General features: G+C 37.7%; 1 protein-coding gene across 1 annotated transcript in view; it reads right to left on the bottom strand.

The window, feature by feature from the left end:
* Positions 1–19,330, bottom strand: part of CALCR (calcitonin receptor) — a 1,065,293-nt gene that overhangs the window by 584,405 nt on the left and 461,558 nt on the right. Inside the window, exon 5 of the mRNA XM_053714051.1 lies at positions 13,042–13,126. Coding sequence (XP_053570026.1) covers positions 13,042–13,119 — 78 coding nt within the window. The 5' untranslated portion in view covers positions 13,120–13,126. The remainder of the gene's footprint in view (positions 1–13,041; positions 13,127–19,330) is intronic.

Below are 19,330 nucleotides of genomic sequence, written 5' to 3' on the forward strand. Positions count from 1 at the left end.
TGCTCCATGCCTCCACAGCTTTGTGCCACCGGGATGAAGAAAGAAGTTTTCCCCGCGATGGATGAAGACATCTTGCCGCATGGATGAAGATGGATGTCCAAACTTCAGGAACCGTGAGTAGATTTTCTGGGGTTAGTGTTAGTTTTTTTTGGGGGGTGTTTTTTTTTTTTAAGATTAGGGATGGGCAGTAAAAGAACTGAATGTCCTTTTAAGGGCAATGCCCATACAAATGTATTTGCTATAATATAGTATTTGCTATGAGGGAGGGTGGCAGACTAGGGGTTAATAGGTAGTTTATGATTGTTAGTGTACTTTGTAACATTTAGTTATGAGTTTTGTGAAACTTTTTTGTTTCTCAAAATCCATAACTACTGGTCTCAGATTGTGGAATGGATCGCAGCGGTATAAGCTATAACGCTAGTGTTATAGCCTGCCCAAACAACTTTTAATACGGCGCTATGGAAAATCCTGCACTCAAACATCAGTTTTTGAGTGCGGAATGGATCATTGCATTACAGGCTAAAACGCTTGCAGTATAGCTATACAACCACGACTTGTAATATGGGAGACCTGCCATTCCACGAGCAATGGCCAATTTTTCAGCGGTATAGCCATACCGCATCATAACGCAAAACTTGTAATTTAGCTGTAAGCCTATAATCTCCAAGCCATCAAGTTTAGAGATTTTTAAACCCTGATGAACAAATGGTCCTTAAGATATAAAGGTCATGATGCAGAGGAAATGGCCATGGAGGACAAATGGATATTTGCACCACATCGGCAAAGCATGTCCTGTGAGACCAAGCTGGATCAATCAGGATTACTGATGATACCTCTTGCATGATCATGGCTATTACCATTGGTAACAGAACAAGGAGGTAAAAAAATAAGCCAGACCAAACAACCAAGTTTCTACTAGAGTATCCATAAACCCCACCTGAGGTTCCCTGGACATTGCAAAATATCTGGGGAGTCCTTTGTAAAAATGAGAAGCCATCAGATCCACTTCTGGAAGACCCCATAGGTAGGTCTACAATCTGACTGAAGACTTCCAGATGAAGGGATTGACGACTTAGAAAGTCTGCTTTACAATTGCTCACCCCTGGAATATGAACTGCAGACATTATACAGGAATTGCTTTCTGCCCAAGTCAGAATTCAGCAAACCTTCCACATCACCAGGGAACTGTGAGTTCCCCCTGATAATTGATGTAAGCCACTGCTGTGATATTGACTGACTGGAAATGAAGATAACTCTTTTCTGGAGAGGCCAAAACTGAAGGGCCATGAAAACTGCACAGAGTTCCACAACATTTACAGATAACTTTGCCTACCAAAGTAACCAAACTCCATGTGCTCTTTGAGACCCGCAGACTCCACCCCAACCCAAGAGACTTGCATCTGTGAAGATCACAGTCCAATTTAGATGGAAAAAAGATGCCCCAAAAACAATAGACCAATGATTGATCCACTAAGAAATGGATTGTCTTGTATTGGCATAGAAAAATAATCCTTTGAGCCAAATGAGTATAATCCCTGAACCACTGATGAAGCCTACAAAGCTGAAGATGCCTCATGTGAAAACATGCAAAAGGAATAGCACCTGAGGCTGCTATCATCAGACCTACAACATCCATACAAAGAGACACAGAAGGAAAAGGAACTGCCCTTCAGCCTTCTCAGAAGAAACATTGAAATGGTCTCCATTTTGAAAGAAGGAACCCTGAGAAATGTATTTAAAGTTTCCAAGTACAGAAAGGGTCTGAAAGTTCCTTCTTTCTTATGAACAATAAAGAGGATGGAATAAAATCCCTAACCCTGTTCCAAAACCTTACTCACATAAATTCCAGGTCTGAAATTGACTGAAAAAAGGTTCCTGCCTTTACAGAATTCTTTGGAACATGAGACAGAAGATACCTTTAACTGGAAGGCCTTGATCTGAAACCTATTCTGTATAATTGGGAAACAATGTTCAGAACCCATGGATCATGAACACAATGAAACCAAGCCTGCTGAAAAAAGCTTATACTGCCCCCCTACCAGAATATCTTGATTGGGGGCTGTACCTCCATGCAGACTTGGTAGTGAAAACAGGCTTCTTGGACTTTTGAGACACGTTCTAATTAGTGTTTGGCTTTCAGGAAAAACTGGAGGAACCCTGCTTCTTGAAAGAAGAGGCAGAGGAGGACTTTTGGTTCTTTGATTGATGAAAGGAATGAAAATGGTTAGAAGCTCTAGAATTATCCTTAGACTTCTTATACTCAGGGAGAAAACCTCTCCACCCCCCAGTCACCGTACAAATACTTTTGTCCAAATAAGACTCGAATAAAACCTCCTCCTTAAAAGAAAAAGACAGAAGTCTGGATTTAGAAACCTGGTAGGTACATGTCATTAACACGTGAAAAAAATGACGCACGTATCAAACTGACCTGTGAAGACAAAAAACGCCACATGAAAAAATGACATGCGCAAATAAACCGACCTGTGAAAAGATAGACATAAATGTAAAAATGAAAAATGTAAGGCCTACATAGGGTGAAAATAAGGTACTTAAAAACACATATTATTATTATTATTATCGGTTATTTGTAGAGCGCCAACAGATTCCTCAGCGCTATAAACAAATGCGGAGTACAACAAAACAATTATAGGGATCAAATGGATAGAGGGCCCTGCCAAGAGTTGCACTGTTGTAGTCAGCTCTTAAGAAGGTGATCTACAAACAGCTGGACTCTTAGGCTTACATGCTAAGGGTGATGAGGTAACAAGAGAGGAGGAGAGGAGGAGGTCATGAGCAGAGAGAAGTGGATGGGAGGGAAGAGTATCTGGAGACAAGGTCTGAGATATAGGGGGGAGCAGTGCAGCTGAGTGCTTTGTATGTCAGAGTGAGAATCATGCGTTTGATCCTAGAGGCAAGAGGGAGCCAGTGAAAGGATTGGCAGAGAGGTGCAGCAGATGAAGAGTGACGTGTAAGGAAGATGAGCCTGGCAGAGGTATTCATAATGGATTGTAAAGGAGCTAGGCTTGACATAATGCTTGACATAATAGTCCCCAGGCCATGATATACTCATAAGTGAGTACCAACTAATAGCCTATATGCTAAGGAGGTGCCAACAACAACACCCACACTTACCCGATAGTCTCCTATACTACTGGACTGACAATATGTAAAAACAAACTGCTTTCCGTAGATAGCCAATTCAGTGCTGTACATTTGACAGCAGAGGATCTTTATATATACAGTATAACATTGAACTGATAGGAGGCTAGGGTCCATGTGACACCTGTGGTAGGCTTGTGACTAACTACCACTACCCATACTTTAATGACATCCCTGTGTCCAGTCTCTAGCTCTTTGAGGGGAAACTGGGACTCAAATTAGTCCTTCTTTGCCTTCAAAGGCAAAGACTAGTTTCCAGTAAGGTGGGAGGGGTTTTAAAGGCTCAGCGAGTTTTGGGATCTTTGCCTCCTAATGGCCAGGAGTATAATTCTCAGGAGTAATGAATTGTGAAAAATGTGGGTTTCATGTTTATTTTAGGTGGCTAATAGAATGTTAGAACCTCAAACAATAAAGGAGGACTTATGCTGATTCCCCAAGATATTAAATACAGTAAAACCAAATAAACTGGGCTTATAGACAGTTACCAAACATACTATATTCAATTAAAGTTATAGGGGCTAAATTATCAAAACACTTTTACCTGCTTTTACCATTGTTAAAGCATTGCTTGTGCTGCATCTCCCTCTGCTCTTGCTCAACCAATAATAATTAGAGCAGGGCTTTACAATCATCCTGGTGGGATCTTACTGAGATGATTTATCTCTGCCAGTTCAGTCTGAGGGGTCTAAGACTGCTGCTACTTAAAGGGCCATAATAGTAAAATAATTACATGCTCTAATTCATTCCACTGTAGAAGTGCCTCTCAGGACCTATAGTCCAAAGTGGAAACTGCTGCTGATCCAATCAACAGTGCTAGTAGAACAACTCATATGTTTGCAACTGGTGCTGCTTACTGATTGGATTAGCCAATAGGATTGAAGCTCAATCCTATTGGCTGATTGCATCAGCCAATAGGATTTTTTCACCTTTAATTCCGATTGGCTGATAGAATTCTATCAGCCAATCGGAATTCAAGGGACACCATCTTGGATGACAGCCCTTAAAGGAACCTTCATTCTTCAGTAGCCGTCGATTGAAGAGGATGCTCTGCGCCGGATGTCTTGAAGATGGAGCCGCTCCCCGTCGGAAGGATGAAGATAGAATATGTCGTCTGGATAAAGACTTCTGCCCGCCTGGAGGACCACTTCTTGCCGCTTGGATGAAGACTTCTCCCGGCTTCATTGAGGACTCCTTGCTGCTTGGATGAAGACTTCTACCGGCTTCGTTGAGGATGGATGTCCAGTCTTCAAAAACTGAAAGTGGATATTCGGGGGTTAGTGTTCGGTTTTTTTAAGGGTTTATTGGGTGGGTTTTATTTTTAGCTTAGGGTTTGGGCTGAAAAATAGCTAAATGCCCTTTTAAGGGCAATGCCCATCCAAATGCCCTTTTCAGGGCAATGGGAAGCTTAGGTTTTTTTAGATAGGTTTTTATTTGGGGGGTTGTTTGTATTTTTTTTACAGGTAAAAAAGCTGATTTATTTGGGACAATGCGCCACAAAACGCCCTTTTAAGTGCTATTGGCAGTTTAGTTTAGGCTAGGGGGATTTTTATTTGGGGGGGGGCGTTTTTTATTTTGATAGGGCTATTAGATTAGGTGCAATTAGTTTAAATATTTAATAATTTCTATTTTATTTTGTGTAATTTAGTGTTTGTTTTTTTGTAATTTATTTAATTGTATTTAATTAATGTAATTTATTTAATTGTAGTGTAAGGTTAGGTGTTAGTGTAAGACAGGTTAGGTTTTATTTAACAGGTAAATTTGTATTTATTTTAACTAGATAGTAAATAGTTAAAAACTATTTAGTAACTAGTCTACCTAGTTAAAATAAATTCAAACTTGCCTGTGAAATAAAAATAAAACATAAGATAGCTACAATATAACTATTAGTTATATTGTAGCTAGCTTAGGGTTTATTTCACAGGTAAGTATTTAGTTAGTTTTAATTAAGAATTATTTGAGTATTAATTGTAATTTTTATTTAGATTTATTTTAGTTATGTTCAAGTTAGTGGGTGTTAGGGTTAGACTTAGGGTTAGGTTAAGGGGTTAATAACTTTAGTATAGTGGCGGCCACGTTGGGGGTGGAAGATTAGGGGTTAATAAGTGTAGGTAGGTGGCGACGATGTTCGGGGCAGCAGATTAGGGGTTAATAAGTATAATGTAGTGTTGGTGATGTCGGGGGCGGCAGATTAGGGGTTAATAAGTGTAATGTAAGTGGCGGCGATGTCGGGGGTGGATGATTAGAGGTTAATAAGGGCAATGTAGGTGTCGGCGATGTCGGGGCAGCAGATTAGAGGTGTTTAGACTCGGGGTTATTGTTAGGGTATTAGGTGTAAACATACATTTTCTTTCCCCATAGGAATCAATAGGGCTGCGTTATGGAGCTTTATGCTCCTTTATTGCAGGTGTTAGGCTTTTTTTTAGCCGGCTCTCCCAATTGATGTTTATGGGGAAATCGTGCACGAGCACGTAAAACCAGCTCAAAGGTATTTGAGTGCGGTATGGAGGTCAATGGAGCTCAACGCTGCTGGGAGGTGAGCGGTGAAAATAACTTGCAAGTTAGCAGAGAGACGTTCATAACGTAAAACTCGTAATCTAGCCGTAAGTTAATAAAAATAAAATATTTAGTATTTTTGTTTGTCTGGTTTTTTATAATGAGAACAAAGATGGTAAAATAACATATTCTTTATGAGCCACAAGGAAAATACCTATCCCCTCAAAAAATAATAATAATATTATTACATTTTAACTATAAACAACAATATTGTGCTAAAGCAGGCTTGGTAAATGAGTAAAAAATAAAAACCAAGACACAGAAGGGATGTGATATTTTTCTGACATATACTTTTGACAGCTATGAGAGTATCATTGCTGTCTATTTCTTGAAGGAAAGCAAATGTAAGGCCTAACAAAAACCAAATTAGGAAAAGATCAGTTAGGTTTTATTCTTACTGACCAAATCAGTTGTATAACTCTTGCAGATTGCTATTTATGCACATTCCTGAAGCTGTGAAGAAGATTAGGTGTTTATTGCAAGCTAACGCCTAGATTTAGAGTTCTGCGGCCAAAGGGGTGCGTTAGCTACGCGTGCTTTTTTTCCCCCGCATCTTTTAAATACTGCTGGTATTTAGAGTTCACAGAATGGCTGGGTTTTCAGTGCGTTAGGCTCCAAAAAGGGAGCGTAGAGCATAATTTAACGCCACTGCAACTTTTGCTACCAGCGGTGCTTACGGACGCGGCCAGCTTCAAAAACGTGCTCGTGCACGATATCCCCATAGAAAACAATGGGGCTGTTTGAGCTGAAAAAAAAACTAACACCTGCAAAAAAGCAGCCCCATTGTTTACTATGGGGAAACACTTCCTACGTCTGCACCTAACACTCTAACATGTACCCTGAGTCTAAACACCCCTAACCTTACACTTATTAACCCCTAATCTGCCGCCCCCGCTATCGCTGACACCTGCATATTTTTTTAACCCCTAATCTGCCGCTCCGTATACCGCCGCAACATACATTATAGTTATGTACCCCTAATCTGCTACCCTAACACCGCCGACCCCTATATTATATTTATTAACCCCTAATCTGCCCTCCACAACGTCGCCGCCAGCTACCTACACTTATTAACCCCAAATCTGCCGATCGGATCTCGTCCCTAGTCTAATAAATGTATTAACCCCTAAAGCTAAGTCTAACCCTAACACTAACACCCCCCTAAGTTAAATATAATTTTATTCTAACGAAATAAATTAACTCTTATTAAATAAATTATTCCTATTTAAAACTAAATACTTACCTGTAAAATAAACCCTAATATAGCTACAATATAAATTATAATTATATTGTAGCTATTTTATGATTAATATTTATTTTACAGGCAACTTTGTAATTATTTTAACCAGGTACAATAGCTATTAAATAGTTAATAACTATTTAATAGCTAAAATAGTTAAAATAATTACAAAATTACCTGTAAAATAAATCCTAACCTAAGTTACAATTAAACCTAACACTACACTATCAATAAATTAATTAAATAAAATACCTACAATTACCTACAATTAAACCTAACACTACACTATCAATAAATTAATTAAATAAACTACCTACAATTAACTACAATGAAATAAACTAACTAAAGTACAAAAAATAAAAAAGAACTAAGTTACAAAAAATAAAAAAATAATTTACAAACATTAGAAAAAGATTACAACAATTTTAAACTAATTACACCTACTCTAAGCCCCCTAATAAAATAACAAAGACCCCGAAAATAAAAAAATGCCCTACCCTATTCTAAATTAAAAAAGTTCAAAGCTCTTTTACCTTACCAGCCCTGAAAAGGACCTTTTGCGGGGCATGCCCCAAAGAATTCAGCTCTTTTGCCTGTAAAAAAACACATACAATACCCCCCCCCAACATTACAACCCACCACCCACATACCCCTAATCTAACCCAAACCCCCCTTAAATAAACCTAACACTAAGCCCCTGAAGATCTCCCTACCTTGTCTTCACCATGCCAGGTTCACCGATTGGTCCAGAAGAGGGTCCGAAGTGTTGATCCAAGCCCAAGTGGGGGGCTGAAGAGTGACGTCCATCCTCGGGCTGAAGTCTGGATCCAAGCGGCGGCTGAAGAAATTCATCATCGGGCTGAAGTCTGGATACAAGCGGCGGCTGAAGAAGTCCATCATCGGGATGAAGTCTTCTATGAAGCAGCATCTTCAATCTTCTTTCTTCCGGAGCCATCATCTTCCAGCCGACGCGGAGCCATCCTTCTTCACCGACGGACTAACGACGAATGAAGGTTCCTTTAAGGGACGTCATCCAAGATGGCGTCCCTCGAATTCCGATTGGCTGATAGGATTCTATCAGCCAATCGGAATTAAGGTAGGAAAATTCTGATTGGCTGATGGAATCAGCCAATCAGAATCAAGTTCAATACGATTGGCTGATCCAATCAGCCAATCAGCTTGAGCTCGCATTCTATTGGCTGATCGGAACAGCCAATAGAATGCGAGCTCAATCTGATTGGCTGATTGGATCAGCCAATCGGACTGAACTTGATTCTGATTGGCTGATTCCATCAGCCAATCAGAATTTCCCTACCTTAATTCCGATTGGCTGATAGAATCCTATCATCCAACCGGAATTCGAGGGACGCCATCTTGGATGACGTCATTTAAAGGAACCTTCATTCGTCGTTAGTCCGTCGGTGAAGAAGGATGGCTCCACGTCGGCTGGAAGATGATGGCTCCGGAAGAAAGAAGATTGAAGATGCTGCTTCATAGAAGACTTCATCCCGATGATGGACTTCTTCAGCCGCCGCTTGGATCCAGACTTCAGCCCGAGGATGGACGTCACTCTTCAGCCCCCCGCTTGGGCTTGGATCAACACTTCCGAGGCTTGGATCAAGACTTCCGAGGACGGATCGGTGAACCTGGCATGGTGAAGATAAGGTAGGAAGATCTTCAGGGGCTTAGTGTTAGGTTTATTTAAGGGGGGTTTGGGTTAGATTAGGGGTATGTGGGTGGTGGGTTGTAATGTTGGGGGGGGGGGTATTGTATGTGTTTTTTTTACAGGCAAAAGAGCTGAATTCTTTGGGGCATGCCCCGCAAAGGGCCCTGTTCAGGGCTGGTAAGGTAAAAGAGCTTTGAACTTTTTTAATTTAGAATAGGGTAGGGCATTTTTTTATTTTGGGGGGCTTTGTTATTTTATTAAGGGGCTTAGAGTAGGTGTAATTAGTTTAAAATTGTTGTAATATTTTTCTAATGTTGGTAAATATTTTTTTATTTTTTGTAACTTAGTTCTTTTTTATTTTTTGTACTTTAGTTAGTTTATTTCATTGTAGTTAATTGTAGGTAGTTTATTTAATTAATTTATTGATAGTGTAGTGTTAGGTTTAATTGTAACTTAGGTTAGGATTTATTTTACAGGTAATTTTGTAATTATTTTAACTAGGTAACTATTAAATAGTTCTTAACTATTTAATAGCTATTGTACCTGGTTAAAATAAATACAAAGTTGCCTGTAAAATAAATATTAATCCTAAAATAGCTACAATATAATTATAATTTATATTGTAGCTATATTAGGGTTTATTTTACAGGTAAGTATTTAGCTTTAAATAGGAATAATTTATTTAAAAAGAGTTAATTTATTTCGTTAGAATAAAATTATATTTAACTTAGAGGGGTGTTAGGGTTAGGGTTAGAATTAGCTTTAGGGGTTAAAACATTTATTAGAGTAGCGGTGAGCTCCGATCGGCAGATTATGGGTTAATACTTGAAGTTAGGTGTCGGCGATGTTAGGGAGGGCAGATTAGTGGTTAATACTATTTATTATAGGGTTATTGATGCGGGAGTGAGGCGGATTAGGGGTTAATAACTTTATTATAGTAGCGGTGCGGTCCGCTCGACAGATTAGGGGTTAATAAGTGTAGGCAGGTGGAGGCGACGTTGAGGGGGGCAGATTAGGGGTTAATAAATATAATATAGGGGTCGGCGGTGTTAGGCGCAGCAGATTAGGGGTACACAGGGATAATGTAGGTGGCGGGGGTGTACGGAGCGGAAGATTAGGGGTTAATAATAATATGCAGAGGTCAGCGATAGCGGGGGCGGCAGATTAGGGGTTAATAAATATAATATAGGGGTCGGCGGTGTTAGGGGCAGCAGATTAGGGGTTCATAGGGATAATGTAGGTGGCAGCGGTGTGTGGTCGGCAGATTAGGGGTTAAAAAATTTTAATAGAGTGGCGGCGATGTGGGGGGACCTCGGTTTAGGGGTACATATGTAGTTTATGGGTGTTAGTGTACTTTAGAGCACAGTAGTTAAGAGCTTTATGAACAGGCGTTAGCCCAGAAAGCTCTTAACTCCTGTTTTTTTTCTGCGGCTGGAGTTTTGTCGTTAGATTTCTAACGCTCACTTCAGCCACGACTCTAAATACCGGCGTTAGAAAGATCCCATTGAAAAGATAGGATACGCAATTGATGTAAGGGGATCTGCGGTATGGAAAAGTCGCAGCTGGAAAGTGAGCATTAGACCCTTTAATGACTGGCTCCAAATACCAGAGGGCGGTAAAAACCAGCGTTAGGAGCCTCTAACGCTGGTTTTGACGGCTACCGCCCAACTCTAAATCTAGGCCTAAGTATGCTCATATGCTGGCGGAGAATTACATTTGATCCGGGGCTTCACATTAGCATTTCATGGCACATACAATACATTTCTAAATATTAGAGAGGGGCAGCTATGTTAAATAGATGTAGCACAGCTATTACAATGACATCATGTTTGTTCTAGATTATTTGTGTTAGCAATTTTAATACTTGTTGCAAATTTTGCTTTGAAAAGGTTGAGCTATCCTGTAAAGTATTTATACATTTTAGTTGTGCTTTGTTAATATATTTACATTAATAACATAATACAGTTATGAAGTGCCACATGCAATTGCACTCATTACAGTGAATCTGACAGCATAATACTACTTTACTTAATTGGAAACAGAACTGAACCCAGATCCCATTTAAGAAGGAATGGCTGCTGGCAAATGCTTGAGTCATGATAAACCTACTGTACATGATTTTTGCAGTTTGACATCACACTGCCTCTAAAAAGATCCCTTTGAATGCGTTTTTTTTTTCTTCAAATAAAAAATATATGTTTTTATGGTTTTCACTAGACGTGTGCATTCGTTAGCTGCCAAATGCAGAGGAAGGCGGATGAATGATTGTTGCCTTTGGCTCTTTTTTGTGCCAGATGTATTCTTGTGAAGTTGCAACACATAAGTGCAAACGCAGATCTTAGTGTGTTAAACTTCACAAAAAGAAATCCGGCTCAGAAAAGAACCGAAGCTGACAAATGCACACGTATAGTTCTCAACTCCAAAACATTATGCCTAATAACCACTTCGTCTGCAGTGAAATACCTCATCGCTCTGTTTTTATAAATCTAAAAGGAACATTTAGACTTCTTAAAATTGCAATTTTACACCACCCTCCCATTCTAAATATAATAAACAAAAACATTTTTTTATTAACTCTGGGGCTCTCTGTATTCAGCGAGGTCTGGCAGACCTGATCCGCACTGTCAGATCAGGTCCGCCAGACTTTGGTAAATAGAGGCCAATGAATGTTTATAAGGCATTTCAATACTTGTTACCCTGCTCCAAATTAAATGATCTGATCAACAGAAGTTAAGCTCTGAAGAAGCTATATTTCGCCTACTATGTAGATTTACTTGGAAAGAGTCATATAAATAAAGATGTTAAATTGATATAAAAAAAACGCAATTAAAGAAAACTTTATCCAGTACCCTACATTTTTCTGAACTAGCTGGTATAGTCAATGTGACAATGGAAACTAAAGATGTTTAGAAAAGAATGATAGCGAATATTATCTTATCCGTGATTTTATAGGTTAAAAGTTTCCACAGCAGGATCGACAAGGGTCTAGAGGGGGTAAGCTGGTGGGTGATGTATTTATGAATATGAATGTGCAATGTAGGTAGATAAATTTGTTAATTTGGAAAGAAAGAAAAAAAAAAGGATGAATGATACTGTATTGTTATTGCTTTTAAAATGAGAAATAATAAAGTCCCCATGGATATAAATCAGAGCTGCACAATGTTTATCCTTAAAAACCAGACCAGATTTAAATAATACTTCTGAGGAAACAAATAAATAGCTATTTTTTTCTCTCACATAGCAATATCAAATATCAAAATCTAGTTTACCTGCAGCCTTTGAGGAAAAATGTTGGATAAACCTCATACAAATAGAAAAGCAGACAGCAAAAGCAAAATAGAACTGATCACAAGGGAGAGAAGGTAAAAACAACTTATAGATGAGTTACATACCCAACATTTACACAACTTGTTTGTGTTTTATAAATAGAATACAGATAAATAGAACTAGACAGATGAACACTGCATGATTTCTTTTCCAGGTTTTCCTTTTTGTTATTGTTTGTTTCTTACATTGAAAAGACGGATTCATAGTTGAGACCAGCAATATATTTCTGGAGCTCTAAGATTTTTAAGAAGATAAAAATGATCACAGATCCAGACCCATAGACCTAAAAGTCCTAAGATAGTTTGCCATATTTTGTAAATGCATTAATTTAAAAATTGAATTGGAATGTACCTTTCCTGGTGAGGTTGCATTAATCAGTATGGACTTAACAGCCACCCAGTTTTCAAAAAATGTATCCACTTAAAGGGACATGAAACCCAAAATTTTTCTTTCATGATGTAGACAATTTACTTCTATTATTTAATTTGCTTCCTTCTCTTGTTATCATTTGCTGAATGGTTTATCTAGCCAAGCTCAGGAGCAACAGAGAACCTAGGTTCTAGCTGTTGATTGGTAGCTGCATTTATATATCGATTGTGATTGGCTCACCATGTGTTCAGTTAGAAACCAGTAGTGCATTGCTGCGCTTTCAACAAATGATACCAAGAGAATGAAACAGATTAGATAATATAAGTAAATTATAAAGTTGTTTAAAATGGTATTCTCTATCTGAATCATGAAAGAAATATATTGGGTTTGATGTCCCTATAACAAAACCCTTTTGAATTATATCAATATTGCCAACTATTGATGCAAAAAATAATACTATAAAAGAACTTCCAATAAAAGAACAAAAATAATGTCCGTGTGCATTATGATGAAACATATAATTAAGCATCAATTGTGTGTATGCTTATCATCAATAGAACATGTTTAATAGTTCTTTAAAAATAATAAAAAAAACCAATGCATTGTTAACAAAAGTTTGTATGAGATATACATTTTAAATTGTATAAATCATAAGTCAACAAAAATGTATATACAGTTATGGTTATAGTTTTAATTATATGAATCGGCAGTCAATAAAATTACTTACAGTTAGGGTGATAATTAGCAAGAAGCAGCAACGTCTCATTGGTTTTTCCATTATTTCTTTTAAAAATAATGAATCCATCTCATTTCTGTAATGAAATAAAAAAATAAAAAATAAATTGATTTACTGATTTGTGACAAAGTTTTTAAAATGTTTTTTTTTTTTGGGGGGGGGGGAAGGGAATATATAAAAATGCAAATGCAATATTTGTGTTGTGTGTTGAAATATATGTTAAATAAAAACATATACATACAGTTTATATGTGTGTATAATTGTTTGTATTACCTCTTACAGGGCAAGAAGTCACTGCTTTGTAGTTGGGAGGGGTAGGGTGGCAGTGTTTTTTTTTGTCTAGGTTAGTTGTGCACAATACAACAGTATGGTTCAGGCTTTATGGTTGGCATTGCATGTAGTTTAGAGCCAAGAGTTTATTATTACAGGCTGACCATAAAAAAAACAAAAAAACAGGGAAGGGGGGTTGGACTGTGGGAAGGAGGTCTCCTGTAAGATATTTGAAGGTTGTGATCTCAGGTATTACCCTATAAGCCGCATGCCGCAGGAGTCAGTCTAAAAGGAAGATACATACATTGATAGGCTGATCTAACACTACAGTAGTCCTGCATTGGGGGCGGGATAAGGTAAGCTTTTGAACCTTTAAATTAATAGTTTTTTTGAGAATAATTTATTAGAAAAATCAACTACTTTTTTCTAGTAATGTCCCTTTATCAGATTTCAACAGTAAACTGAATTATATTTCCCTTTAAATCAATCATTTACAGTCACATTCTTTTGTCTTGCTAAAGAACCTTAAGATATGCAGAGTCACAGCACAGTGATTTCTGACAACCTGAACCAGGATGTCTTAGAATTCTAGATAGAATATTTGTTAGATGTCTTAATATACAACTGCAAAATGCCAAATCCACTGAAAATAAGTTCAGCATTTCCAGTTAATGCACTATTTAAATGAAAAAAAAACAACAAATGTGCCCTATTCATATGTTCCTAAGTGTAAAATGATTTGCAATAAAAGTATATAGATAATGTTATCTGAAGGCATAAAGAAAAAAGCAAAAGACACAAAATAGACTTATCCATTATCCATTACCTTTGGAAAACAAAAAACTAACGGCTAGATTACGAGTTTTGCGGTAGGAGGGGTGCGGTGCTAACGAGCAGTTTATGCTCACCGCTCACTTACAGACAGCGCTGGTATTACGGGTTTTTACAAACCCGGCGTTAACCGCAAAAAAGAGCAAAATTTAGCTCCACATCTCACATCAATACCAGCGCTGCTTATGTTAGCGGTAAGCTGGCTAAAAGTGCTCGTGCACGATTTCCCCATAGGGATCAATGGGGGAGAGCCGGCTGAAAAAAACCTAACACCTGCAAAAAAGCAACGTAAAGCTCCTAACGCAGCCCCATTGATTCCTATGGGGAAATAAAAGTTATGTCTACACCTAACACCCTAACATGAACCCCGAGTCTAAACACCCCTAATCTTACACTTATTAACCCCTAATCTGTGCTGTGACTCTGCATATCTTGAGGTTCTTTAGCAAGACAAATAGTTACATTGTAGCCAGCTTAGGATTTATTTTTATTTTACAGGCAAGTTTGTATTTATTTTAACTAGGTACAATAGTTATTAACTATTTAATAACTACTTAGCTAAACTAAATACAAAAGTACCTGTAAAATAAAACCTAACCTAAGTTACAATTACACCTAACACTACACTATAATTAAATTAATTACCTAAAATAAATACAATTAATTATAATTAAATAAAATTATCTAATGTACAAAAACTCCCCACTAAATTACAGAAAATAATAAACAAATTACAAGATTTTTAAACTAAACTGAACTTCAATCCTATTGGCTGATTGCATCAGCCAATAGGATTTTTTTCTACCTTAATTCCGAGTTGGCTGATAGAATTCTATCAGCCAATCAGAATTGAAGGGACGCCATCTTGGATGACGTCATTTAAAGGAACCATCATTCTGTGTTTCGCCGTCGGATGAAGAGGATGTTCCGCGTCTGATATCTTGATGATGGACCCGCTCCGCGCCGGATGGATGAAGATAGAAGATGCCGTCTGGATGAAGACTTCTGCCCGTCTGGAGGACCACTTCGCCCGGCTACGTTGAGGACTTTGGCCTAGTTGGGTGAAGACGTCTCCGGTAGGGTGATCTTCAGGGGGTTAGTGTTATTTTTTTTTAGGGGGGATTGGGTGGGTTTTAGAGTAGGGTTGGTTGTGTGGGTGGTGGGTTTTAATGTTGGGGGGGTATTTGTACTTTTTTTTACAGGTAAAAGAGCTGATTACTTTGGGGCAATGCCCCGCAAAAGGCCCTTTTAAGGGCTATTTGTAATTTAGTGTAGGGTATGGCTTTTTTTATTTTGGGGGCTTTTTTTATTTTGTTAGGGGGATTAGAGTAGGTGTAATTAGTTTAAAAATCTTGTAATTTCTTTATTATTTTCTGTAATTTAGTGTGTTTTTTTGTACTTTAGATAATTTTATTTAATTGTAATTAATTGTATTTAATTTAGTTAATTTATTTAATTATAGTGTAGTGTTAGGTGTTAGTGTAACTTAGGTTAGGTTTTATTTTACAAGTAAATTTGTCTTTATTTTAACTAGGTAGGTATTAAATAGTTAATAATTATTTAATAACTATTCTACCTAGTTAAAATAAATACACAGTTGCCTGTAAAATAAAAATAAACCCTAACCTAGCTACAATGTAACTATTAGTTATATTGTAGCTAGTTTAGGGTTTATTTTATAGGTAAGTATTTAGTTTTAAATATGAATTATTTAGTTAATTGTAGTAATTTTATTTAGATTTATTGTAATTATATTTAAGTTAGGGGGGTTAGGGTTAGACTTAGGTTTAGGTATAATACATTTAATATAGTGGCGGCGACGTTGGGGGCGACAGATTAGGGGTTAATAATGTAGGTAGGTGGCAGCGATGTTAGGGCCGGCAGATTAGGGGTTAATAATCTTTAACTAGTGTTTGCTATGCGGGAGTGCGGCATTTAGGGGTTAATATATTTATTATAGTAGCGGCGATGTCCAGTTCGGCAGATTAGGGGTTAAAATATTTACTTTAGTGTTTGCGATGTTGGGGGGCCTCGGTTTAGGGGTTAATAAGGTAGTTTATGGGTGTTAGTGTACTTTTTAGCACTTTAGTTAAGAGTTTTATGCTACAGGATTGTAGTGTAAAACTCTTAACTACTGATTTTTAAATGAGGTACCAGTCTTGACAGGAGAGGGTCTACCGCTCACTTTTGGTCAGACTCGTAATACCAGCGCTATGTAAGTCCCATTGAAAATATAGGATACGCAATTGATGTAAGTGGAGTTGCGGCATTTCTGAGTCTGGCCAAAAAAGTGAGCAGTACTCCTGTACCTTCAAGACTCGTAATGCCAGCGGGCGTTAAAAAGCAGCGTTGGGACCGGCCTAATGCCAAACTCGTAATCTAGCCCTAACATTGCACATCAAAAAAAAAAGTTTAATACAAAAATGGATACTGACATTTATAGAAAAAAAAACAGACTCATCAATAAAATAATAAAAAAATATTTCTTTAATTATTTTTGTTTTCTTTTTTTAATGATAAACATATAATACAAATAACATAATATTTACCATGCAGTTTTTTTGATTTTTGATTTAGCATATAAAAGTTACAGGTTGGATAGCATAAAACATTACCAATGTCGCTATATCGAACTATGTCTGCCCGACATCGCTAAATGTCGACAGCATATGCTGTGAAATGCTTGTCAATCATCCCAATTGTATCTGATCAGGATGATTGCAGTCCGCCACCTCAAATGTGCCGGACATGTTAAGGAGCAGCGGTCTTACGACTGCTGCTTCTTAACTGCCGTTTCTGGTGAGTCGGAAACTATGGGTGAAGAAAGCAGCATCCGCTGCTTATAAATCTCCCCCTAAAGTCAAAGCTATACCTTTATTACTGCAGCAGTCAAAATATTCACTGCATCAGTCTAAAGAGACAAAAAAGGCTGTTCTTACAATAAGACAAACAAAAACTGTGTGGGTTTAAGAATAACGCATAAACAGAAAACTGGAAAAGCTGCACTCACAAGACTTGTGTGGTGTTCTAAAGCAAAACTAAAATACTGTAATTAGTTAGGGCAAATTATTTGTGCATTAGTATCCCCTGTAATCTTATAGGTGGTAGTCCCTTCAAAAAGTACAGATTGGGAATACTGTCTTCTCTGGTCTCCCAAGCAACTGCCTGTACCCACTGCAGTCCATAATGAATGCCTCTGCCAGGCTCACCTACCTTAAGCATCCCTCCACATCTGCTGCACTTCTTTGTCAACACCTCCACTGGCGGTCCTTAGCCACAACAATAAAATTCTTAATGTTGACCCTAACATACAAAGCCTTCACTAAAACGGCACACAGATATTTCTGCCGTTGTCTGCAAATCTCGCCTCCTCCGTTCTGCCCAAGACCTACTTCTCTCCTCATCTCTTCACTTCCTCATACTCTCTTCTGCAAGACTTTTCTAAAACTGCACATATGGAACTCCTTGCCTCACTCAGACTTGTCTCTAGTCTCAAGCTATATCTTGAAAACAAAATCTGTTCAAGGATGTATAAAACTCAATTTAAGATGTCTCTACTACTTATGTTTCCCTCTCCCTCAAATTACCAATGTACTTCCTTTAGACTGTAAGCTCACACGGCCAACTGTCCTTTTGATCATTTTGTATAAATATGTTTCACAGCCTCAGGGGCAGGGCCCTCTACCCTTATGATTCATGTAATTGTCTTCTGATTATTGTACCCCATAACTGCATATGAGTGGAGAGTTATTTAGCGCTTTCACGCTAACTACGCTAAAAGTAAACTTTTTGCATGCGCTGGGTTGTGTTCGTATTACAAATTGAAAGTAAAAAGTTATCTTTTGCGCGCTAACCCGATGCGCGCAAAAAGTTGAATTTAGAATATTGTGTGTGCGATAACTTATTCCCCAATAGAAGTCAATGAAGAAAAAAAGTGGAACCCGAATGCATATTCTCAAGTGCGCTAACTCTACATGAAAATAAGAATATGTCACATTCCAATGTTCTGCACATAGAAGAATATGTTCTAATTATTCATAAATACATATTTCTACATATATATGATACATCTATACAAATATATAATAATGTGTCTTAAATAGCCCCAATAGTGAATCCTAAGAAGAAATGGAAAATCAACTGTCTTGTTAAAACAAAACAGAAAAAGCCACAAGTTATACAAGTAGACAGCGTTAAAGAGATAAATCCTCCTCTTCAAAACAATATGAAGACAGGACACAGTATATAGAATAAAGATCTATTTTACTCAGCAAACAACAAAAACACAATATGTGTGCATTATAAATACACTAAGGGGCATATTTATCAAGCTCCGTAAAGAGCTCGTTGCTCTAAAGACCGCTGTTCTATAACTTGTCCGCCTGCTCTTAGGCCGCTCACAGAAATCAACCCGATCGAATACGATCGGCTGTTTGACACCCCCTGCTAGCGGCCGAATCTGCAGAAGGCGGCATTGCACCAGCAGTTCACAAGAACTGCTGGTGCAATGATAAATGTCGACAGCATATGCTGTCAGCATTTATCGATGTGCGGCGGACATGATACGTATCATGTCTGCTCGCACATTGATAAAAATGCCCCTATGTTGCAATCTTAAAACACTATCAAACAAATCTTTGCACTAAAATTGTGGAGGTAAGACCAAAAAAGCTGCAAACAAACACTGCTAATGACAATCACATACAACCGTCCAGCTGGAAATAGACTACAGTACATGGTTTAAGGACCATGCTTTTTCATCAGGTATCCTCAAGATAAATTAAACTTTTTATTTTCTTTAAAAGCAGATAAATAGAGCTTGATTTTTTAAAATACGGTAAGAAAGATGTGAAGACAATTTTTTGGTTCTGAGTTTGTCCATCTCATATGAATCAAATAGCACATAAAACTTACAATTGCATTAGTCCTTGGACTTCCTTGTGAGGACTCACTGGATAATATTTACTTTCAGCCACTGAATCCCATTTGCAGCTAGTGATTTTCAAGGTTAGTAGGGCATAAAATTTCATCTCTGAAACTCCCAAATCTCATCCCTTTGGCCCCAAAAATGGAGTTCCTCTGTCTATATTTTTTAATTCATTTTCAATGTATTTATTTGAGAAGAATATGCAGATTTATTTTTTTCAATTATACCAGAATTTTAAATAATGAAAAAAAT

Source organism: Bombina bombina, chromosome 5, assembly GCF_027579735.1.
Source record: "Bombina bombina isolate aBomBom1 chromosome 5, aBomBom1.pri, whole genome shotgun sequence".
Lineage (NCBI taxonomy): Eukaryota > Metazoa > Chordata > Amphibia > Anura > Bombinatoridae > Bombina > Bombina bombina.